This window comes from Erigeron canadensis, chromosome 4, assembly GCF_010389155.1.
Source record: "Erigeron canadensis isolate Cc75 chromosome 4, C_canadensis_v1, whole genome shotgun sequence".
In the NCBI taxonomy this organism is placed as follows: domain Eukaryota; kingdom Viridiplantae; phylum Streptophyta; class Magnoliopsida; order Asterales; family Asteraceae; genus Erigeron; species Erigeron canadensis.
The window spans coordinates 42,003,792-42,028,341 of NC_057764.1; the positions used below are offsets into that span (position 1 = coordinate 42,003,792).

Genomic DNA, 24,550 nt, shown 5'->3' on the forward strand with positions numbered 1-24,550 from the left:
TACACGCTAATGACTTTTTCTTTTTCTGTTATCGTGATGTGTAATTGAGGATTGCATTAACATTTTAAGCATACGGTATAATTTAGGCCTCATTGGCATATCATTAGCACATGTGTAATTGAGGATTACATTAACATATATAGTTGGCCTTACATAAACCCCGAACTATTTACATTGTACAAGTTCCTTCTCTGATGCCACCAAGTTAGCCCTAATTGAAATTTTATAGGATAAGCACATGGTCCATCATATATATATCTATATGTACTTATAAATCCAGCTCTTCAAACCCTTTCAAAATCACACAGTTAATCAAAACAAATCTGCTGAGAAAATTAAATCATTCAAACATGCTTCATCTTCCACAACTAATAATAGCTATAGTCTTCCTAGCAGCCTTTATCTCCCTTGTACATGAAGCTATAGCACAATCACCGCCACCTTACAGTTCCTTTCTTGCTCCAGTATACAAACATACGGATGCTGCTAAGCCTCTCTACAGTGTTCAGATAATGACGGCGTACATAAACTCACAATTCAAACACTCGAACTTCCTTATAGACATTGACGCCCCTTTAACATGGCATGATTGCATAGTGAAATGGAACATGTATCAAGGCAGTTGTCCTGATAACGTGCTTTGCACGTCCCCTGTCTCTTGTGATGAATATATCTGTACAGAAGTGCAAACTTCTGCCTCTTATGAAAGTCCTTACTGCCCTCGGATAAAAGATACCATATCATCTGAGGGGTTTTGCGCATGCACCGTCAATGTAAATAACCCAGTAGACTGGCCATGTAATCAAGCCCTTCTTAACTTTGATACCTTTTTTGTGAACACTACCAATGGAAGGAACCCTGTTCCTGGTTTCTATGCTGCTTTCTCGAACGCTGCATGTGCTCCTGCTTCATCATTCCAGTCATTCCCTGCTAATGTTACTGGTGTCATGGCATTTTCTTCATCCCCTTATTCGTTACTGACTTCTTTAGATCAACCACCGCTTAAGAAAACATTTTCCTTATGTTTACCTAGCACATCTGCTGCTCCTGGGATCTTTTTCTATGGAAATGGTCCTTATTATCTTCGTCCCTACTCCAATGTTGATGTAAGGAGTTTCCTTTCTTATACACCATTACTAAAGCATCCGGGTTCTTTTGGGTACTTTATCCGTGTCAATTCCATTGAAATTAAAAAGAGGTCTATCGATATTCCCGGAAATGCCACAACCAAGTTTAGTACCATTGAGCCTTACACTACTCTTAGAACAGACATTTATAACTTTGTTGTTCGGAGGTTTTCACTGGTCACAAAACGGATCCCTCGTTCAAACCCAGAAGCGCCATTTGGTCTTTGTTTTAACACCTCCACCAACGGTGCTAAAGTTGGATTAAAATTACCAGATATTGATTTCATTCTACAAGATGGGAAGAAATGGAGTATATCGACCGCTAACTCCATGAAACATATTAGAGAAGATGTGGCATGTATGGCCTTTGTTGATGGTGGCGCTACAAGTGAACATGCAATTGTTATCGGAACATTTCAGTTTGAGGATAACTTTCTGTTATTCGACTTAGAGAACTCGAATCTTGGGTTTAGTTCTTCATTATTACGTAAGCAGACTTCTTGTGCAAATTACAACTTTACCATGGGTAGTAGTACTTTTTGATAAAATTTCAATAGAATTCTTCATTTTGGAACAGAAACTTACCCACTCTTATCTGTCTGGTGCATATATCATTTACATTTAATCATATCACTCGATCGAGTTGTACTTACCAATGGTTCTGTTCTATTGGTAAAATTAGGGACTCAGTTACATAGTCACATGATTAGTTGGAAAATGATCAACGACAAGTATGAAAAACATGGTAACATCAAAATTTTGGATTTTTAGTGAGCTATAGATGGTTTCAAAAATTTGGATTTAAAGGGGGTTAGTACGTAGAGATATTTTATAATATAATGGACTAAGGCTGAACGGAGTGGGGCGCATCTCCCCCTTCTCTCCCCCTTTTCTCGCCCTCCACACCAACCCTCTCGCCGTTTACGCCCCCAAAACACCAATGGGCGGAATTTTTCTCTCGCCCAAACTCTCCTTCCAAATCTCCTTCTCGCCCAAATCTCGCCCCCTACACCATTCCCCACTTTTCCCACCAAAATTTTCTTGCCACATGGCGGCTCTTCATCTTCCCCTACTCCGTTTAGCCTAATGGTGTGATTTAAAATTAAAGGTTGATGGTGATTTAATTTATTAAGGGTATTTTGGTAAATGCGCATGTCTTTTTTTAAAAAAAACTTTCAACATGGGTTATAATTTTTATATAGTAGTATAGATAAAAAGTCTGAATTTGTACAGTTTGGCCATCTGGCCCATTTGGCTGTTTTGGTGTCAAACTTTGAAAGAGTTGAATTGGAAGTCTTCCATAAATTATATTAACTGAATTCTTCACGTCATAGTGTATTGGAAGTGATAGTATGATAGTATCTTAGGGAAACAGGTTGAATCACAAAAGTTGCAAAAACGGGTCGGCTGGCAACTTGGGCAAAAAGCAGAAATGGCAGTTATTGAGGGGCTGTAACTTTTTGTGTATATTGTTTTGGTAAGAACTGAAAGTAGATAATGAAAGAATGGTCAAAGATTCTTCAAATGACACAAGATTTTCAGAAAACTGATGTATCTAGGTGGTTCAAGTATGGGTCGCAAAACAGCCCATTGAAGTTATTTGATGAGTGTCCAGCAGCCAAAAATTGCTATTGGCACTTTTGAGGGGGTGTAGCTTTCTGTTTATATTATCTATATCTATACTATATTATAAAGCAGATCTCCCATGTTTACATTTTAAGTTTCAACATTTACTTTCTTAAAATGCCCCTTCTATTAATTATATATTACCAAACACTCTCTCTCTCCTCAAATCTCAATCAATCATTTTTTTTCTCTCCTCCATAAATCATTTATTCCTCCAATTTATTCAAAATCTTTTATCTCACAAACCATACATCGATAAATTATAAAATCTATACTATATTATTAAGCAGATCTACCCTGTTTACATTTTAAGTTTCAACATTTACTTTCCTAAAATGCCTCTTCTATTAATTCTATATTACCAAACACTCTTTCTCTCTCCTCAAATCTCAACCAATCATTTTTTTACTCTCTCCTCCATAAATCATTTATTCCTCCAATTTATTCAAAATCTTTTATCTCACAAACCATACATCGATAAATTATAAAAATTATATGGGTGTTCTTAAAATTTCATGCTCTTTCATTAGAGATGTCATTCGATATACTTTCGACAAATTTTAAATCCGAGGGCGGAGCCCGTACGGCTAAGGCATTTGGCTATCACACTCTATAAACTATCACCCCACCATCTCACCGCCGCAAAGCGCGGGTACTTGCTCTCGTTTTGCTAAAAAATGAAAGTAGTTGATGAAAGTATGGTTGAAAATCTTTGAAATCGTATAATATTTGCAGAGAACAGACGTGTCTAGGAGGTTCAAATATGGGTCTCAAAACAGCCCCGTTTGGAGCTGCTTGCTAAGCGTCCAGCAGCCAAAACTGCCTATTGAAAAAAAATTTAAAGCTGTAACTTTTCGTGTATAGTTTTGGTAAAAAAATTGAAAATAGGTAATGAAAGTATGGTCGAATTTATTCCAAAATACATAAGATTTGCTAAAAACGGGTGTGTGCAAGTGGTTCAAATGTAAGTCACAAAACAGCCTAAAGGAGCTGTTTGTTGGAGTTCCAATAGCCAGTTGGGGCGGTTAAAAAGTGGAATTAACTAGCTATGGGTTAGCGTGTTTGTGTCTACAATGCATCTTTACTTATTTTGTCATAATCTGCACGCTGTGGAGAGGCTAAGTATGTTTGGAAACTGGTGCGGCTGTGGAATAGTGTGGTAGTACATATTGTGCAATGGCTTTGTGTTCATAAGAGATACATATATTAATACTACAATGGGAACATTAAATCGTAGTTGGAAGACCATGTGAAAACGCTGTTCATAAAAGGTTGAATTATAATACATACCGGGGCTAAGGTTTCCCCCATTACCTTTTTTTTTAATACATAGTCTTTAAGGAAATAGGAACCATCATAGAAGCACAGTGATAAAACCCTTCAAAACAAAGTCACAAGCTGATTTGATAAAAGTTTACAAGAAAGCAGCAACAGTTTTATTGAACATTATAGTTGGCTATCTTTATAGGCTTTATGTGATTTTTATTTTGGAACATAATGTACAAAAACAATGCTGTTTCATAAACGTACTATTTAATAAGATATACCCATACCTAGATTCGGTTAGGCATAAAATTTCATACCTGATATGTATAAAAAAAACAGGCATATCCATGGCTTGATTTGGTTAGACATAAAGTTGAATATCTTTTTCTTATGTAGCATACAATTATACAAAAGCTAGCTTACATTCAAAGACCCTCTCCCTTTGTGTTATACAAAAGCTAGTATTATATGAGCTGTGTCACTTATACTTTGGGTCAATGACTTCTATTTTTAGTTAACACCCTCTCCCTTTGTGTTAGTTACATCCGAACATAACATCATATAAATCTTTTTATGCCACCAAGTTAGCCCCAAGTGAAATTTTATAGGATGTGCACATGGTCCACCACCATATATATATCTCTATATAAATCCAGCTTGATGCCCTTTTGAAATCACAAGCTTAATCAAGTCTGCTGAGAAAATCTAAATCATTTAAACATGCTTCACCTTCAACAAGTAATAATAGCTATAGTCTTCCTAGCAGCCTTCATCTCCCATGTACATGAAGCTATAGCACAATTTCAACCACGTTACAGCTCCTTTTTTGCTCCAATTCACAAACATACGGATGCTGCTGTACCTCTCTATAGTGTCCAGATCATGACAGATAAAAGAAACTCACCATTTAAACCCACAAACTTCTTTATAGACGTCGACGCTCCTTTAACATGGCATGATTGCATAGTGAAACCGGACATATATCAAGGCACTTGTCCTGATAACGTGCTTTGCACCCTCGCCGTCGCTTGCGATGAAGATCTCTGTCCAGAACTGCGGAATTCCTACTCTTCTAAACATCCTTACTGCCAACGCATAAGAAACACTACCATACCACCTGACGGGACTTGCCCATGCCCCATCGATGAATTTATCCGAATACCTGGCGGGTATTGCCCATGTACTAACAATGTAAATAACCCGTTAGACTGGCCATGTCATGCAGCCTTTCTTAACTATGATAACTTTTTTGTGAACACTACTAATGGAAGGAACCCTATTCCAGATGGTCTTGATTATGCCTCCACAAACGCTGCATGTGCTCCTTCTTCGTCATTCCAATACTTCCCTGCTGATGTTACGGGGGTCGTGGCACTTTCGTCATCACCTTATTCGTTTGTGTCTTCTCTAGATATGGCGTGGCTTAATAAAACATTTTCCTTATGTTTACCTAGCACATCTGCTGCTCCTGGGATCTTTTTCTATGGAAATGGTCCTTATTATCTTCGTCCCCACTCAGATGTTGATGTAAGGAGTTTCCTTTCTTATACACCATTACTAAAGCATCCCGCTTCTTTTGGGTACTTTATCGGTGTCAGTTCCATTGAAATTAAAAAGAGGTCTATCGACATTCCAGCAAATGCCACTACCAAGTTTAGCACATTTGAGCCTTACACAACTCTTAGAACAGACATTTATAACTATGTTATTCGGAGGTTTTCATTGGTTACAAAGCAGATCCCTCCTACAAACCCGGTATCCCCATTTGGCCTTTGTTTTAACACCTCCACCAATGGTACCAAAGTTGGATTAAAAGTTCCAGATATTAATTTCAATCTTCAAGGTGGGAAGAAATGGAGTATATCCACCGCTAACTCCATGAAACAAATAACAGAAGAAGTGGCATGTCTGGCATTTGTTGATGGTGGCGCTACAAGTGAACATGCAATTGTTATCGGAACATTTCAGTTTGAGGATAACTTTCTTTTATTCGATTTACAGAACTCAAATCTTGGGTTTAGTTCTTCATTATTACGTAAGCAGACTTCTTGTTCAAATTTCAACTTTACCATGGCCTGGTAGTGGCTGATTAAGTTTCAATAGGCCTTCTTCCCTTTGGAACAGAAACTTTACGCATATATAGTTATGTTTTGTTTTAATGCATCATATACGTTTTCTCATATCACTCGATCGAGCTGTACTTGCCAAAGGTTCTCTGGCCTAGAGGTTGTGGGTTTAAGTAACATTAGGGACTCTGTGTCTAATTATGTGGTGTGTGCTTAATTGCCTATAATAAACACAAACAAAACTTTCATTTAGACTTACTGCAATATTGTATGACCGCTACACCATCACACTGAATTCATATTAGGAAACCATGCATGCATCTTTAAACCAATTATGTCAAGAAAAACTCCTTTAAAGTTTAACGAAAATTCGTAAAAATTAATGATGATACACATAAATGGGCTAACATGGAAATCACAGTATAACAGGTGAACAAATTAAGAACTACCACAACCTAACAACATCCATCTCACCACCTAAATGACAAACAACAATATAACAAACTCATCATATACTTGTAGAATATATATTTAAACTTCTGGACTGTCATGCCTAAAAGTATCAAACACATTTTTAAATTTAGAAGACTAGATTCGTGAGTTCATTAAAATGTTATATAAATGTACCTGGAAACACAATTTAATAAAATCTTGTATATATTATTACTACATGTATGAAGTATGAATGTTATACATAATCTGTCTCATATCTATATAAATCCGCTGATCTACTCTATAAAATATCACAACTAGTAAGATTTACACACAAACAAACACCAGAAAATGCAGCTTTTTTTGCAATTAACTGCTCTGTTTCTTGCACTCATTTCTCATCAACATGAAGCCTTGGCACAAACTAAACTAACTTACACTTCTTTTCTTTTTCCTGTAACTAAACATACCGATACTCCTAAACCTCTCTATAGCATTGAACTCATGACAACGTTCGTGAACATGCAATTCTCGCATGCAAATTTCCTTATAGACATAGAAGCTCCTTTGACTTGGCACGATTGCATCCTGGAATGGAACAGGATTCCAGAATCCAGTTGTCCAACTAACAAGCTTTGCACCTCTCCAATTTCTAGTGAAGAACACGAATGCTCAGAAATTCGAAGTTCCTACTCTTATCAAAATCCTTCCTGCCCGCCATTGACCAATAGTTCTACTTTACCAGGTTGGGGATTTCATACATGCCCAGTCAATGTTATGAACCCGGTTGATGGAAATTGCACTCAACCTGAGCTCAATGGTGACTCTTTCGCAGCAAATGCAAGTGATGGTAGAAATCCGTTTCTTGTTTACCATGATATTAATATTTACGCTGCGTGTGCACCTTCTTCTACGTTTGAATCATTTCCTGCACAAGTGTCTGGCGTCATGGCGTTTTCTTCTTCCCCTTATGCACTACCAGCTTATTACCACCAATCATCACTTAAAACAAGCTTAGCTCTATGTTTACCAAGCACACCGTCTGATCATGGGGTTTTATTCTTTGGATCGGGTCCTTATTACCTTCTTCCTCACTCGGATGTAGACTTAAGGAGTTTACTTTCCTATACTCCATTACTAAAGCATTCAGATTCTTTTAGTTACTATATCGGTGTGAATGCCATTTCTATCAAACGTCGGTCTATTGATATCCCAGGGAGCACAACTACAAAACTTAGTACAACCGAGCCTTACACCACACTTAGAAGCGACATTTATAATCCAGTGATTCGAAGGTTTTCAGTGGTTACAAAACGTATGCCTCGTGCAGAGCCAGTTGCACCGTTTAGCCTTTGTCTAAGGACCATCACCAATGGAACCCGAAATGATTTCAATGTCCCTGACATTGATTTTAATTTCCCTAATGGGAAGAATTGGACTATATCAACAGCCAACTCCATGAAACAAGTTACAGAAGACGTGGCATGTTTCGCGTTTGTTGATGGTGGGTTGGCAAGTGATCATGCAATCGTGATCGGGGCATTTCAGATGGAGAATAACTTCCTAGTGTTTGATTTAGAAAATTCAACTTTGGGTTTCAGTTCTTCTTTACTAACAAAGGATACTTCCTGTGCAAACTTTAACTTTACCACCGGTAGTTTTCTTAATTAATTAATGTACTACTAATTACTCATGTCAATTAGGCCAGATCACTTTGTTCTTGTACTTATAGCCTGATACGGAATGCAGCCTAATTAGGAAGTTCTTGTTCATTGTAATTTGAGGAATAGTGTGTGTTACAAAAACCAGAGTTGATGTTTTAAGTTTTGTCTATCAAAAAGTGTACCTTTTGATCTATATCTATGATGTTGTTAGCATATGCTACTCCATAATTTTCTCAGTCTGTTGATACTAGTCATTAAGAGTTCATATGTGACAATTGACATCTCTTAGAATTGTCATCAACAGCAAAAAAAAAAAAAAAAACAAAACTTTCTGACATTATTATTATTATTATTATTTTTATAACTATTGTAAACATCCACTTAAAATCCTAATAATACTCCTCTCCTAACAAAACTCTTGTTCAAATCATAACTCGTTGAGTCGTTTCTAATATACCTAAGGGCTTATCCTACTACACATACACATCGTTGCTATCATCACCACCCCATTACCACTCACCGATACCGCCACATTTAACGGCTACTTTAATTTTAAACGATACTACTACGACGCATGGGTACATGCTAGTAGTAGTAGTAGTAATACGCATTCACTACCTATAAGAAAAGTTTGTGTTAAACAATGCAAATGTTTATATGTGTATATATATATAGGGTAAAGTTATTTTGAGAACCTTTTTTTGGCGAGAACCTTTGAGAACTTTTCAAATCAAGCCCAACCGATGACTGTTCTTTACATGAAAATTAAAAATTGTTTTTTGATTGTGTTCTGAATAACTTATGTGTAATTTTGAAGTTTATAATTGTGTGGAACATGGATTATCATCCGTTATACAATTATGTGAAGATTTGGATTCTTGATCACAAGTGCAAGAATATTGCTATGATCACATGTATGCAAGTCGATCACATGTAATCATAGAAATATTCGTACACATGTGATCAAGAATCCAAATCTCCACATAATTGTATAACGGATGATAATCTATGCCTCCACACAATTATAAACTTCAAAATTACACATAAGTTATTCTATAAACAATCAAAAAATAATTTTCATGTAAAGAATAATCATCAGTTGGGCTTGATTTGAAAATTTCTCAAAAGTTCTAAAAAAAAAAGTTTCTCAAAATAACTTTTCAAAATATATATATATATTACATGCATTTTTGGCTCAAAAAGGAAAGCAATTAATTTTGATTGACCTATAAAATTTAGATAACAAATGTCATTAGCAAAATCTAGTAATTTAACAGAAATACAACACAATAGATGTGATATGTCTAACAAACGAGATGGGTACCCGCGCAATGCGGCAGCGGTGGAGGCAACGGGTGGTGCTAGTGGCGGTGGTGGTAACAATGTGGTTATTAATCTAAAATTAATTGACGTAAATAGTAGTGTAGTTATTTTATGGTTAAGGGATGTATTTTTTGTAAATAACTTTATTAAGAATATTATAGAGATATTATGTGAAAATATTTAAATTAATTAATAAATGAGATAAATAGTTTGGATAAATATGGGTATAAAATATTTTAGGGATATATTAGGTAGATTTAGTGTGGGAGTTAGAAATGTGTTGAAAATTAAGGGTATTTTGGGTATTTTTAAAGGTAGAGAATTGAAAAGGAAGAGGGTAGTTTGTTTATTAACACGAGATCGCGTTGCGGCGGTGAGATGATGGAGTGATAGGTCATAGAGTGTGATAGGTCATAGGAAGTGATATGTCATAGAGTGTGATAGCCAAATGCCTTAGCCGTATGGGATCCGCCCTTGGATTTAAAAATTCGTCGAAAGTATATCGAATGACATCTCTAATGAAAGAGCATGAAATTTTAAGAACACCCGTATAATTTTTATGATTTATCGATGTACGTTTTTTGACATAAAAGATTTTGAATGAATTGGAGGGAATAAATAATTTATGAAGGAGAAAAAAAAAATGATTGGTTGAGATTTGAGGAGAGAGAAAGGGTAATATAATTATTTCAGGTAAATATAGAATTGACAGGGGGCATTTTGGGAAGTTACTTAAAATTAATATTGAAAATTTAAGTTTAATGTTGAAAATTTAAAGGTTTTTTGTTTTATAATATACTATTAACATAGTATAGATAAGACCGAGAGAATCCATCTATAGACTATAAATATATGAATGAATGGAAGCATTGAACCTAGATATGGCGCACTATACGGTCTGGGCAGTTGGGCATGGGCAACGAAACCTTCACTGCAGGCCAGGTCAAAAGGATCCAGGGCTTCAAGCCCACAATTTTTGAAGCCCATAAATTTTATCTACCTTCCTAATGGGTTTTTCCTTTTTCTTTTTTATTTATTATGAGTTTTTGTTTGTTTGTGTTTGCGGTTTAGCGCTAAAAGTTTTTCTTAATATTTCCATGAACGAGAGACCTAAATAGCGGACAAACCTGATTTCCGGTTTAAGTACTTGTGTAATTTTTTGAAAGGCACAAAAATGCTAGTACCACCCGGCCCTTTACCTCTTTTTTTTCTATCAATATATTGCTAGTAGCTTACTAGCTCGTTGTGAAGCTTGTTGGTTGTTAACAAACAAGCCAACAACAACAACAGAATGTGGAAAATATATAACTATACAATGTGTATCATTGTATATCATATTTACTGTTTTTTATATCATATTTTTTATTGTCAATGTAGATCATTATGACACATTGAAACATTTAATATATTATCAATTATTCACAATAATCTAGTAGTATGACTATAGTAAAAAGGAAGTGATATATGTATCATATGTATTAATTAATCTAACATATATATTCTTTACTGATTTGTACAATATGTTTTAAAAGTTATATTGTATGGTAAATTTATCGATTTTTGTGGTATGATAATCATTTCTTATAGTAAAAGGCTATCTGAAACAAACAAATTAATGAGTAATTACATATTATACTGATTATTATTAAAGTATAATTTAGATAAAAGAATTGTTATGTGTCGTTTTCAACACTGTAGAAATTTAGAAAAGGAAATGTTAACAAAAAAACAACTGGCCATCTCCCAAAAACTATGGGCGTCTTTATCACCAACTTGTCGTCAGTCCTTTTTGTACATTTGATTAATTTCCAATTATTCATGTATTTTGTTTGTAATCTTCTTGATTCTTTAATAATATCTCAACCAGTCTTAAAATTGCGTGGGCATAATAATAATACTTTATAAGCATCTAAACGATTAAGAGTTGTTATTGTACTTCCCTTGTAGCTCAATGATTGACCACCAGTTTTTCATGCTGAAGATCTTGAGTTCAAAACATGAAAAAGACACTTCAAGGTATTTTACAAAAAAAACCTTCAGTGAAGCAGGTTTGAGTCGTTTTATCCCAATTAAATGTCGTGCCTTCAAAAAGGTTTAGTTGGAGGTTTCTCCTCCTGCTAAGTATTGAGGTTGAAAAGGCTTTCTAACGCGGACCCGGTTAAGACAACGTAAGCTAGATCCCAGTGATACAAAACCCAGGTTCAAATTTTATTAAGGGGAAAAGGTTTTATCCCAATTAACTGTTGTGCCTTTAAGCACTTTAATTGAAGGATTTTCTTCCTACAAGGTATTGAGGATAAGAGGGATCCTTAGCGCAGACCCTATTGAAACAACGTAAGTTAGATCTCATATTACGAGTAAATGACCCACATTTTTCAAAAAAAAATCATCATGTGACCACATTGGGTCATGAGCCACCAGATAAAGGTTACAAACCTCAAATTTGAACTTTGTAAAAAACAAGTTGAGAAATTATACTTTGTGATGATGTGATCATCTATGAAAATGATAATTTATTGGGCATGAGTTTTATGTAATGTGTGCTGAGAATTCTAAAATGATACATGAAACCAGACTTTAGAAAGTACTAGTTATTTACTTTTTTTTTTAGCTTAGTGTATAAAACATTTTGCATTATGTACAAATCTTTAACTTTAATGAACAAATTAGTAATAACTTTAACTCGTCATAAAGTACATATCTTTACACATAGTTAATCCAATTGTTTGATCAAAAAATTGAATTACTTTTGAGTTCACGAATAGTTATGGACTCGAAATATCTTTTAGAAGTGTGATGATATGGTAGAATAGAGTGTGATAGATTCATGTGATTACGGAATATAGAGAATCATGTCCTATATTAAATGTCAAAGATGACGAGGATTGCATTATCATAATAGACCGCTCGATTTTAATATTTGGATCAAACTCAAAGCCCACTGTTTTTTATTAACTCCGTCTCACCAAATAAAACCGATTTCCCTATTTTAACTTTAGATGAAATATATGCTCGTCACACACATAAATTGAATAATTCATTTTTAATTTGATGACTGGTATTTTGATATTAAAAAAAAAAATCGGTTTTTCAACAAAAGATAATATTATATTGATTGAGATTTAACATATGTTACAACTGACGGAAGATGTCTTGCCAAGATTACAAAATCAACACTACAACATCACTTTAAACATAAACTGAAATACCAAATTTGAAATAGATACATGGGCTTGAACTTGCTTGTAGAAGTATTGGATGAAACTTAATTAATCGGGCCGGATTTGAGGGTGTTCAACATGTTCAAACGAACACGGCCTAGTTTTGTTTAAGAGCCCAAAAGTTTAATTTTCTTTTGCTAGTATTAAATATTCATATCATAATACCCAACAATTACAATGTGATATTGTGTTTCTGTTTGGAATTGCTAATTATAAAAGGTATTTTTTTTTTATTTTATAAAATGAGAGAATACGTAAATGATATGGATAAAGGTCCTTATAAATAATACAGTGCGGGACCTTTAAAATCTATGAGACGGCACTGTTAATCTTGAAACTTACCCATTTTTTATCGTCACAAATGTAGCAGTTGAGTGAGAGACAAGGAGATAAGTGATTTTGACATGATAAAGAAATGATTAGGCTTCAGCCAACGCCCCTTTTGTGGGCTCTTCATTGATGGTGTCGACAAGGAAGTCGTTGGTAGCGGTGTGTCGATCGGCTCGTCGATGGGTGGAACACGGACGACGAGAGAGAGGAGCGTGCAAGTGGGGCCGAGCTCATAATCAAATAAAAAAAAACTTTTTTTTTTTAATTTTCAAATATCAACGATAGTTTTTTTTTTGTTTTATTTCTTTTTTGGTTAAACAACCATTTCACCTTCATTTCTCATTTCACTTTCAATTTTCAAATAACACAAACATATACATTCTTTTCTATCTTCAAATCTTTATCTCATTTTCTCCTCCTTAACCAAAATCATGAACAACAACAATGAAAACTTTAACGAAAATCAAAACGTGAGTGCCGATATATGGCAACAAATTTTTGAATACCCGGCACCGGCGAGTTCATCAACAAACCAAGGCCAAACAAGCCAACCCACAAGTTCTTCCAACCTGCTGTCCTCTATGGGTCCTTATGCAAGTTGTTTCGTGAAACCATTTTCACAACCATTTTATAACACTATAGGTTACAATCCAATTATTGGTAATAATTGGAACGAACAACAACGAATGGTGTTAGCCCAAGCTCAAGCTCAAATGGCTTTCCAATACCAACAACACCAACATCAACCACAACAACCAAACCCGGTCAATGTACCTGAAGCGGGTAGCATCGCCTCTGCTGATGACGAAGATGAAGATGAAGTTGAAACTCGTGCTCGTGCCGGGGGGAAAAGGAGGCCCAGAAAACCGCTTGAGAAAAGAAATTGGGAGGATGATGACCACGAATTATTGGCACATTGTTGGGTGCATTATTCGCAGGACTCGGTTGTGGGTAGGAATCAATCATATGTCATTTTTTGGAATAAAATTATGGAAATGTTCAACAGGGAAACAAGATTTGGTTCCCGTACGAAAAGCAAAATACATGGCAAATGGAACAAGATAAAAAACAAAAGGTGTTAGGGAGTTTGGCGCGGCGTTGAAGAGAGTTAGTGAGCAGGGCCGGCAAAGCAGAGCGGATGACAAACAGGTGTTCGATGCTACATCTAACCGGTCATCAGGTTTGGAAGCGTCCCAAACTCTTACTGCGTATCTTCGAGCCCAACAAGAGGCTTTGGAAGAAGCCCAGATTAGGGATGCCATGAAGTTTTTGGCAAAACCGATTCCTATGGGTCTGTCGAGGAAAGACTTGAAGGCTCACATGGCATATCGAGCACACCTGCAAGAAAAGTGGGGGAGCAGGTTCTATGCAAATGCCGAAGACGAGGAAGAGGCCGACGAGGACAAGAGCGACGAGTAGTTTTATTTAGTTTGAATAATGTAGTTTAATTTCATCTAGTTTTAGTTTAAATGTAATGTTTTAATTATCTACTTTGTTTGTTATGTTTTTTTTTTAATTAATGTAATGTGTTTTTATTTAATGTAATGTAATGTTTTTTTATAAATAAAATTAAGTTTGTATTTTTTATTTTGATATATTAAAATAAAATAAGAGGTGAGGAAGAGGCGGGGTTGGTAGTGAGTGAGGAAGAGATGTTTTAGGAGAGAGAAAAACTGATGTGGCAGTGAGAAAAAGGAAGGAAGGTGTCGTGGGTTGGCCGAGGCCTTATATTTCATTTTCCAATAGAGTATATAAGTTTGACAATCATGCACAATATATTCATTGTTTCACTATGACGATCTCACATTCTCACTATAAATTAAACCTAATGGAAAACAAACTGCTACTTCCTCTCCCTTTTCTTGTATTGTTTCTCTCACGTTGATCAAACGATGTGAGCCTCGTAATGATCCACGTTGAAATCAAATGCAGTTTTATCTCGTTTCATATGTACTGCAGAACAATATATTGTGTCCAAATCGAAAACCATCACCTTAACAAAATAGAATTTTGTCGATCTTACCATACTACATAACCCTCCAAAATCCCAAATATCCATCCATCCATAAACATGGCTTGTGGGTCATAGTCTGTCACCATCTTAACACGGCGATCATCGCCATAAACTTGGCCCTACTTCTCCAAATGCTATTCAATTCGTTACCAATGCTTTCACCATTTGCTTTCATTAGCATTTCAATTCAATTATTATTATTATTATAAGGATATTGATGCTTTCGACCAATGTATTAAAAACCGATATTTAAGTTATACTGGTTAGAAAAAAATTTCCGGTATTATCGGTATTACTGAAAATACCGGACGATACGACTATATTAATTTATTTTATAAAAATTATACAAAACTTGTTACAATTCAACGAATATAGTCAAAATACAATTATAATCCACTAAAAATAATACCAAATGAGTATCTATAACAAAATATAAGTTTAAAGTCCACGTATAGCAAAAAATAATATTAAAGTAACATAAATATAATTTTTTAAAGAATTCAAAAAAATTTTCTTTGAAAATACCGGAATGGTAATACCGGAAAATCCCGGGAATACCGGAAATACCGACCGGTATTGAATAGTGAAAATACCAGAAAAATATCGGGCTTAAAATACCGGAGTATCTTCCGATACCGATAATACCAATAATAACGGCCGGTATATACCGGTATTTAAAACATTTGCTTGAAATGGTGCTGTATATACATCATTGTTTTTCATTTTTGACAAACTAGCATAGTGAGGAATCAATGACCGAGTTCTACCAACGAAATCTTGTTACTTTTGTATCATTTCATTCTTATTATTATCTTAAATTAAAATAAATACTTTGATACTATAATTAGGCGGTTGAAGATTAAAGGTAAACGTAAATTATCTTTGAAATGATTCACTTAGGTTCAAGTTTCACTTCTCATATTTATGTGGTGCATTAATAGAAGGTCTTTTAAGAATTATAAGTTTCATCCAAACGAGATACGTCACCCGGGCGTTGCCCGGGAGACATTATATTTATTGTGTCAAGTATTATATAAAATTTATAACATGCTTTCAAAAACATTACATAGTAAAAAACTAAGTTGATATTAATTTTTTTTAATAAATAAGCAATTATAACTTAAAGAGTTTTGACATTACAATTTTATAACAGAATTATAATGGGTGAATCTCAACCACTTAGTTATCCCCTGATTATTTCAAGCTTGCCTTTGGCAAGACTTGAACTCAAGACCCCTATTGTAAAGTGACGGTTGATGGCTACTGTGCTATTACCCATTGGTTAACACAAAATTATATTACAAACATAATTAAAGCTAAATTTTAAAATCATTAAAAATAGAAAGTGAAACGAAAATAATCCATAATAATAAAACATTAACCGAAATATATATAATTTTTGGAGATGGTTAGGTGTATATATTCAAAACGTACACACTACTCCTATGTGTGTGTGTGTATATATATATATATTATGTAATAGTTCACGTGTAATAAGATAAGATGATCTTAACAAATCTAAAAAATAAAAAAATACAATTAAATTAAGTGATCTTTGTAAACAAATGGGAACCAATTTAAAAGATTAAAAAATAATATGTCAAGCCGAAAGCTAAAAAATGAAACAGGCCCAGAAGAAAATGAAGTTGGTCCGTTAAGAAATTGAAAACGCGCCAAAAAAAATAAATGTGATCCGTTACTATTTTTACACGCATTTTAAATTAAGTGATCTTTGTAAATAAATTGGAACCAATTTAAAAGATTAAAAAATAATATGTCAAGACGAAAATTAAAAAATGAAACGGGCCTAAAAGAAAATGAAGTTGGTCTGTTAAGAAATTGAAAACGGGCCAAAAAAATAAAAGTGACCCATTACTATTTTTAACACGTATTTTCGTACATTTGTTTTTAATATATATATTAATATACGTATAATTTGAAAGCAAAAGTAAAAATAAAATGACGTTTTTGTAAAAAAATAATTAAACCGTATCAATAGGACAACCACTAGTTAAAAAAAGTTAAAATTGAAAACGAAATAATTTTGTTAAGACAAAACTGCCCCCACATTCCATTATAAATTGCTTCACCATCCGTTGATCACACTCTCATATATTTCTATCACTTCTCTGTTTCATTTTTATCATCAAACACAAAATTTAAAAATTATTTCTCTTTTCATTTCTTTCAGGTTTGATATATAGTATATATAACTATATATAGATAGAAAGATGTTAGGTGTGTTCAGCAGCTCAATAGTATCACCACCGGAAGAGCTGGTGGCTGCCGGAAGCCGTACACCGTCGCCGAAGATCTCGTCAAAAGCGCTGATCAACCGGTTCATCGGAAGCAACGAGTCGGCGGTGTCGATGCAGATCGGTGATGATGCTCAATTGGCCTATACTCATCAAAATGAGTCCCTTACACGTCCTAGGTATAAAAATTCTGTTTCAATTTGATCAATATTATTATTATGAATTATAATTACAATTACATATTTATAGTATATCTATGTATGATGATCAATACTTTGTGTTTGTGTCGATGTTAGAATCTAGAAGCTGAAATTAATTACTGTTGCTAAATAACGCATATATAGAAGTTTGGTTAATCAATCAAATTAAAAATATACTACTACGTATCTAAGATAATATACACTATTATATATGAAGTGAAAATTAAGTGATACATGGTTAGATGTTGATGATTAATTTTCAAAGCGTATCTAAGATAATTATATACACTACTATTATGGCGTATATCGGAGTGTATTAAAAAAGGTATAATTAAGTGTCATCCTTTTTACGTTAAGAACCTTTCTTAAGTACGTATCGACTTATTGCTTTTCATTTTGTTATATACCGAATCTTAATCTTAATATTTACTAAACATTTGATGCATAAAAATTTTTAAGAGCTTTTGAGAAGAAGTAATTAAGCTCTTAAATTATTGTCCTTTTTTCTCTAAACAAAACAAGCCTTAATTTGTAGTTTATTTTAATACCTCTGCATAAGTAGTTGTTTTCATTGCCACTTGTCGCAGAATATATGACGTATCGGTGAGTGCTATGAATTATTTATCGATGTTATCGATCGTAATAACAAGATATATTCAATATGGAATACGTATTAGTTTGCTTCTACTAATATACTAAGTCTTATCGGTTGGTTTGATATATTTTGTTACATAAGCAATTAAGCTCATCTCGCATAAACTTGTATTATACGGGAGTACTTGTTAAATAGAAATAATAAACTTTAACTGATGAGTAAAATACTAAAAAAAAAAGTACTATATTCTGTAGTATATATGCTATCCTGCATTTCCTGCCAAGTAATTTGGGATCTGTTTTTATGTTACTAAAAAGATATGGAATCATATTGGTTTAGTTTTCGTTAGTATTACCTAAAATGTGAAAATTGCAAGTTTGCTTTTGCCATACTTTTTACTCTCAAATTGGGATAAAGTAGAATATGTTTTCAAAAGATTGTTTTCGATTGTGTTTTCCATTTCAACAGTCAAAATTTCTAGAGCTATCCTTTGACTAACTCTACTATTGGGATTGATGCATATGAGATCAAACATAGGTTATTTTAAGGAAAATGATTGATACTCAGGAAGATGCTTTTTAACGATCTCCATGTATTATAACTTTTAATTTTGATAAAATATCTACTAAGAAAAATACATATTAGAATTTATAAATAGAAGTATGGGCACATAGTTGTCCTTAATTATGTCACGTACCTTTTAAAAAAAGATCAATAAAAAATAAGTTCCTGAAGCATGGCGAATTATCGTGAGCGATAATGACATAATAATGGATTCTTTCTTGCTAATTAGTCTCTGTAATAATGATTTTAATTTATTCTCCACTGGAAAAAAAGTTCCATTTACCTACCTCTTTGTTGTTAAAGGTCATGGCAAAAATCTATTATTCCTCAAAAAAGGAATATAACATAAATTGAATTTATATATCTTATATTATCTCATCCTCACTCATAACTTATATAGTCTTTTCACACAATAAAAGGGAGGTCCTTTTTAGTGTGTTAATTTTTCCCGTCTTTGGGCTTATCCGAAAATTCAGTAAGCATTGAACAATTCGTAGTTAATTATTGGCCTATATTTATTACTAGCCACACCACCATCAAAAAAAAGTCATGTATCCTTATTGAATTTTTTGTAACCTTGTGACTTGTGTGGCCCATTCAAAAGTTGATTATTGCTTGTCAAGACAAAAAATAGGATTTAATTATTCTATCTACTTTGGTTTTAATGATTTCTTAAAATGTCCTTTTTACTATCAATAATACTTTGGTGATATGTCATATGATTCTTTAAGCATTTTAACTTTAAATTTTGATACTAAGTCTATGTAATTAACATGACAGATCTTTCGCGGTCAAGGATGAAATATTTTGCTTGTTCGAAGGAGCACTTGACAACTTGGGTAGCCTAAAGCAACAATACGGACTTTCCAAGTCAGCCAACGAGGTCGTTTTGGTTATTGAGGCGTACAAGGCTCTTCGTGATCGCGCTCCATATCCTATAAACCAAGTTGTGGGTCACCTTATTGGAAACTTTGCCTTTGTTGTTTTTGACAAGTCAACCTCTACTTTATTTGTGGCCACAGTAAGTCATAATTCCCTGACTAATTTTTCTTGTAATGACAATAATACTTATATGACTTGAGATGTGTTTCGTATTTATGTTTTAATTCATTCTGAGTGGTGTTGGTAACGATAATGACAGGATCAACATGGTAAGGTTCCTTTGTATTGGGGAATCACAGCTGATGGATGTGTTGCGTTTGCAAATGATGCTGATTTGCTCAAAGGTGCCTGTGGCAAGTCACTTGCTTCTTTCCCACAAGGTTCTGTTCTATCCTTTTCCCCTAAACCGGTTCTTTTCAATAGCGATAGCTAAATGAGTGGGTTGCGTAAATGCATATTTTTAAGTCCCGGCAAGGCTGTGTTTGACCCAAAACATTATTTTTCCAAAATTTTGTCAAATTTTAATAAATTTTCAAGGTCAAAATGTATATTTTGTAAAATTAAATGATATACATTTACAATGTTTTAATTACCAAGTATACATCTACTACTCTACTTTTTCTTTTAAAGGTATCTACTACTTTACTATGGGCAAGGTTGAAAACAGTCATGGGATATTCCGGTTAGGCTTTGTACATCATACTCATAAAGGCTCCCCTTTTCCGGATAACCTGAATAGGGGGCGTCATCCGTTAGCCCTTTCAAGCTATTAGAGACAAAACATATTTCATAGGAGACTGTTCATAAAATTATCACCTCTACATTTCAAGCTCTCTAATATGTTCCTTGATGGTTTACAGGATGCTACTACTCGACAGCAATTGGAGAGCTCAGATGCTACGAAAATCCTAAGAACAAGATCACAGCCGTTCCTGCAACCGAGGAAGAGATATGGGGCGCTAAATTCATGGTAACCAATTAAATCATGTTCACTAAGTATGCGTAATTGTTTTTAAATATATTTGGTCGTTTTCGCCTCTATATATTTCTTGTGGTTTCTAGTATATATCCTGTGGTCCCAAATGTGGAACTCCATTATTGTCAGTATTATTATTGTTCCAATATACATTAGGTATATGTTGTTGTCAAGTGTCAAGCAAAGTGTGACATCTTGGATGATATTTTTATCAGGTGGAAGGCCCATCCGTAATCTCAGCCACTCAGTAAACATCTATCTTTTTATCCGGTTATCACTACTTCCATAACGACAACATGTGAGGATCCCATCACACTGGAGCGCGACACCTTTAGTAGGATGTTGTATAGATGTTTGGTCTTTTCATTTTTTATGGTTTTAGAGGCCGAGGCTGTAGTTTTCAGCTTAATGTTGTTCTTATGTGTACAGAGACATATATCTTGCTTGTGTAATAAAGTTTGGATAGACATAAATGTATAATGTATGCCTTTGATCTATTTGCCTTGTGTATATGTTGTTCTTGGTCTGTTATTGCAAGGTAAGATATGAATTTATGTATGCTTTTGAAATACAAGTACAATTGTTGTTTCACTGATGACTATTATGTTTGATACCGAACAAACGTCAGAACAATATGCGACTTCATTACATCATTGAGATTGGTTTATAAAAGATAGGAAAAGGTTTAGAACCTAAGTTTGTTTCCTTTTGAATCATCCCCCAAATATGGGGAGAAATTTTTTTACTATATAAAAACAACTAAATTATCCCTTCAAATCATATCATTTTATTTCCTTTCTATCTTAAAATTAAACCCAAGAAGCCAACTTGTTATGTATTTCTTTCTTTTCTTTCCAAAAAAAAACTCTAAGAACACACTAGGGACACTGCATATATGGAATGGTCTCCTCTCCCCAACTAATAGGCTTTTAGTTTCAAGAATGATAAATTATAATTATATGTGGACGTGTGAGATACATTTCTGAAAACTAGAAACATAGAATATTAGGTCATTCGATCTTGGGTTATACACTTGGTCTCAAGAATTAAGAAATTCATGTGTTCTTCAAGAATTAGGATACACACTATGTTCGATGTTTAATGGTTTAGAAAATAACTTAAATACCTAAAAATCATTCAAAATTTACCATAATACTCAACTTGTTTGTGTTTTCACAAAAAACTCATCAAAATCGCATATTATAGCTAGTGTTTTCTACAAAATCGTAAATTTGCCATAGTTTCAAAGATTTCCATTCACTATAAAATATACTCCATATATTTTTAAATGTTATTCTTAGGTATTTTCACCTGTTTTCAAAATAAATCTTTTCAGTGTTGGGATATAGGAGAATTACAAAAGAAAGGGGTTCAAATCACTCATCTTAGGTCTGCGATTTTAATAGTAATTTTTTTTTTTTTTTGATATTATCATATATTTGATAAGTTTTTAGTTATTTAAAAAATTTCCTCTGTCTATTATAAATATAATTTTGCATAAAACTTGTAAAACATGGTAATAGACAAACTTTTCATGCTTAAGTGAGTTAAATCTTAAGGTAGTCTTCTAAAAGTTAGTCCAAGAGTACCATTCTATTGGACAAAGCCCAAAACAATATGCAGACCTTATCATATAAGTAGGCAAGACACTATTGGATGTTTTCCAATGTCATGTGATAAACACCACTATATTATAAAGGGCTTTTACTTGATTACTTGGGCCGTTAACGAGCTTCCCTTTTTGGAAGAATAATACGAGTAATATTTTGCACATATAATCGTAAATTCATGGTTAGAATATACAAGTTTTTAAATAAATCAAGTATCGTTTGCAGAAGATGACTTCGTCGAGTGCATTGGATCTAAAGACTTGCTACTAATTGGACAAAACGTGCCTGAGTTTTACTTGCTTAAAGGTGCTCATTACGGGACGTGGGGCGTGGAATAAAAATGATATACTTTCAATTGTTTAATACTACAAAGTTAATGATTCTACTATTCTAATGTAAAACTGATAATTTATGTAATACTAGATTTTATACCCGTGTCCAACACTGGACACGAGAATTACGACATTATTAATATTAGATATGAATACATGTAACTCATAAAAGCTTATAAGTTCAATGTTGAAGATATAAGTAGATACTAAGTGTTTAATTCAAATGTCAAAATTGTTAAGCTAATATAAAGAAAGCTAATGTAATAAAACTACATTGGAAACATATGCCCTCCTTCATCATTTAAAAGACTTCTTTATAGATGAAATTTGTTTTAGTGTTTTTTATTTTCTCATCTTTGTACATATTAACACCTTAAAGCCCTTCTCGGCTTACTCAAGATAATGCAATGTACAATTGTTTGTTCGTGTGTGAAAACTGGACTTTGTAGATAAAAACCAATTTTATTAGCATATTAAAAATAATTGTTTTATTTATTTGTTTTTTATTAATTAAATAAAATTATGTAAAAACCCAAATGATAACATTAGCGAGAGGCAATTTGATGTAATCGAATGATATGATTGATCAATAGTTATTATTAAGATCTTAATATATTTACATTAAATTTAATTTATTTTTAATTATATATATAAATATATATATATGATAGAACATATTATTGGATATATATTAGTTTTTATTTAATTGGATAAATATTAGCTATTATTCTATTGGATATATATTAGCTATTAATATTTATTTATTATATTTATATATTGTGTAAAAAGTGTAAATTTGTGATGGAAAACTAAAAAGTGTAAATTAAAGTCATAATTGAAAAACAAAAGTCAACATTAAGAAATCGAGAACTGTAATTGGTCGATAAGTTATTATAAAATTTTGTAATACACAAATACGGTTCAGCCATAACACAAAGTAACTAACATGGTCGTTAGCCATAACACAAAGTAACTAACATGGTCGTTTCAACCTTGGCTGATATAAATGACTTTTGGCTTTTAGCTAATAAATGATCATTTTCTTCTCAAAGTAAACTTAGCAACAAATTTTAGCCACAAAGTAATGTGTAATGCTTACTTAGAGCATCTCCAATGGTAGTTTGTTAAAAGCTTTTTGTAAAGCTTTTCACTATTTAAAAAAGCTTTTGTATCACTTTTTCTTCACTAGAGTGAAAAGCTTTTTACTAATAGCTTGACCATCTTCAAGTCTTTGGAGAACTATGACACTCTCTTTCTTCTTAGTTTTATTATTAAACAATCTTTGAAAGATTTTTTTATAGCTTTTACCATTGAAGTAACAATTTGATCAAAAACTTTTTATAAAGAGCTTTTAAGAAAAAGTTTGACCATTGAAGATGCTCTTAGTGGTCGTAAGTGGTAAGACAATTAATCAAATGCGGATAAAAAGTCATTTAAGGTTTCTTATGTTGACAATCACTTTTTAGGTGATATTTTTCTTTAACGATGACCGAAAATTCTTAGCCATCATGATTTAAGTACTTTTTAAGCACTAGAATACCAACATATTTTTAGATATGTCCATAGTTTTGATTTCGTTATGTTTATTGATCAAGATGTCTATCAAACTTTTAAAATTTGTTAACATATGACATAAGCATATAGTTATTTCGTTAATGATTGATACAACTATCAAATTTTCAAATGGTTCTTAGGGTGTTGGTATTACCCACGGGTTGGCATCACGTGTGACATCCGTCACCAAAACCGGTACTTTATTATAGCTTCTAACTTAAATTTTAAATTTCTTGACTAGTCAATGTGCCTATATAGTATAACAAGTGTAGAATTTTGTTGAATAAAATCAATAATTATCAAAGTAATTTTTATAATCAATACAAGTAGTAAAATAGAAATATAATAAAATTATACATCAAAAATGATGGAGTATAACATTTAGGGGGAGAGGGGGACGACCAAAAGAAAAAAAAAAAGAAAAGTTGTATTTCTATTAGAACTCTTGTTAAATTATATATTAATATATCCTAATTACATTCAAACTCTAAAACACTTATCCTTATAATAAAT

The 24,550-nt window shown here is 33.2% G+C and overlaps 4 protein-coding genes across 4 annotated transcripts; all 4 read left to right on the forward strand.

Moving 5' to 3' along the window:
- Positions 1 to 497: 497 nt before the first annotated feature.
- LOC122597654 (gamma conglutin 1-like) lies at positions 498 to 1,670 on the forward strand. The gene has a single exon (XM_043770227.1). The coding sequence runs from the start codon at positions 513 to 515 to the stop codon at positions 1,668 to 1,670; it is 1,158 nt and encodes a 385-aa protein (XP_043626162.1). The 5' UTR covers positions 498 to 512.
- A 3,069-nt stretch (positions 1,671 to 4,739) lies between these two features.
- On the forward strand, positions 4,740 to 6,101 carry LOC122597655 (chitinase CLP-like). Its single transcript, XM_043770228.1, has one exon. The coding sequence runs from the start codon at positions 4,740 to 4,742 to the stop codon at positions 6,099 to 6,101; it is 1,362 nt and encodes a 453-aa protein (XP_043626163.1).
- A 767-nt stretch (positions 6,102 to 6,868) lies between these two features.
- Positions 6,869 to 8,188, forward strand: LOC122597656 (chitinase CLP-like). Its single transcript, XM_043770229.1, has one exon. It carries the CDS (start codon positions 6,869 to 6,871, stop codon positions 8,186 to 8,188), a length of 1,320 nt encoding a protein of 439 aa, XP_043626164.1.
- Positions 8,189 to 17,197: 9,009 nt separating this feature from the next.
- On the forward strand, positions 17,198 to 21,038 carry LOC122596180 (stem-specific protein TSJT1). Its single transcript, XM_043768710.1, has 5 exons — positions 17,198 to 17,503; positions 19,464 to 19,704; positions 19,825 to 19,945; positions 20,426 to 20,535; positions 20,757 to 21,038. The coding sequence occupies exons 1-5, from the start codon at positions 17,301 to 17,303 to the stop codon at positions 20,790 to 20,792; spliced, it is 711 nt and encodes a 236-aa protein (XP_043624645.1). The 5' UTR covers positions 17,198 to 17,300; the 3' UTR covers positions 20,793 to 21,038.
- The last annotated feature ends 3,512 nt before the right edge of the window (positions 21,039 to 24,550 follow it).

What these genes read in the sequence shown, in the direction of transcription:
- LOC122597654 (XM_043770227.1), top strand. Translation starts at nt 513, where the DNA reads ATGACGGCGTACATAAACTCACAATTCAAACACTCGAACTTCCTTATA.
- LOC122597655 (XM_043770228.1), top strand. Translation starts at nt 4,740, where the DNA reads ATGCTTCACCTTCAACAAGTAATAATAGCTATAGTCTTCCTAGCAGCC.
- LOC122596180 (XM_043768710.1), top strand. Translation starts at nt 17,301, where the DNA reads ATGTTAGGTGTGTTCAGCAGCTCAATAGTATCACCACCGGAAGAGCTG. An exon ending in GAGTCCCTTACACGTCCTAG is followed by an intron (nt 17,504 to 19,463) that starts GTATAAAAATTC and finishes TTAACATGACAG; the next exon opens with ATCTTTCGCGGTCAAGGATG. An exon ending in TATGGGGCGCTAAATTCATG is followed by an intron (nt 20,536 to 20,756) that starts GTAACCAATTAA and finishes TATTTTTATCAG; the next exon opens with GTGGAAGGCCCATCCGTAAT.
- LOC122597656 (XM_043770229.1), top strand. Translation starts at nt 6,869, where the DNA reads ATGCAGCTTTTTTTGCAATTAACTGCTCTGTTTCTTGCACTCATTTCT.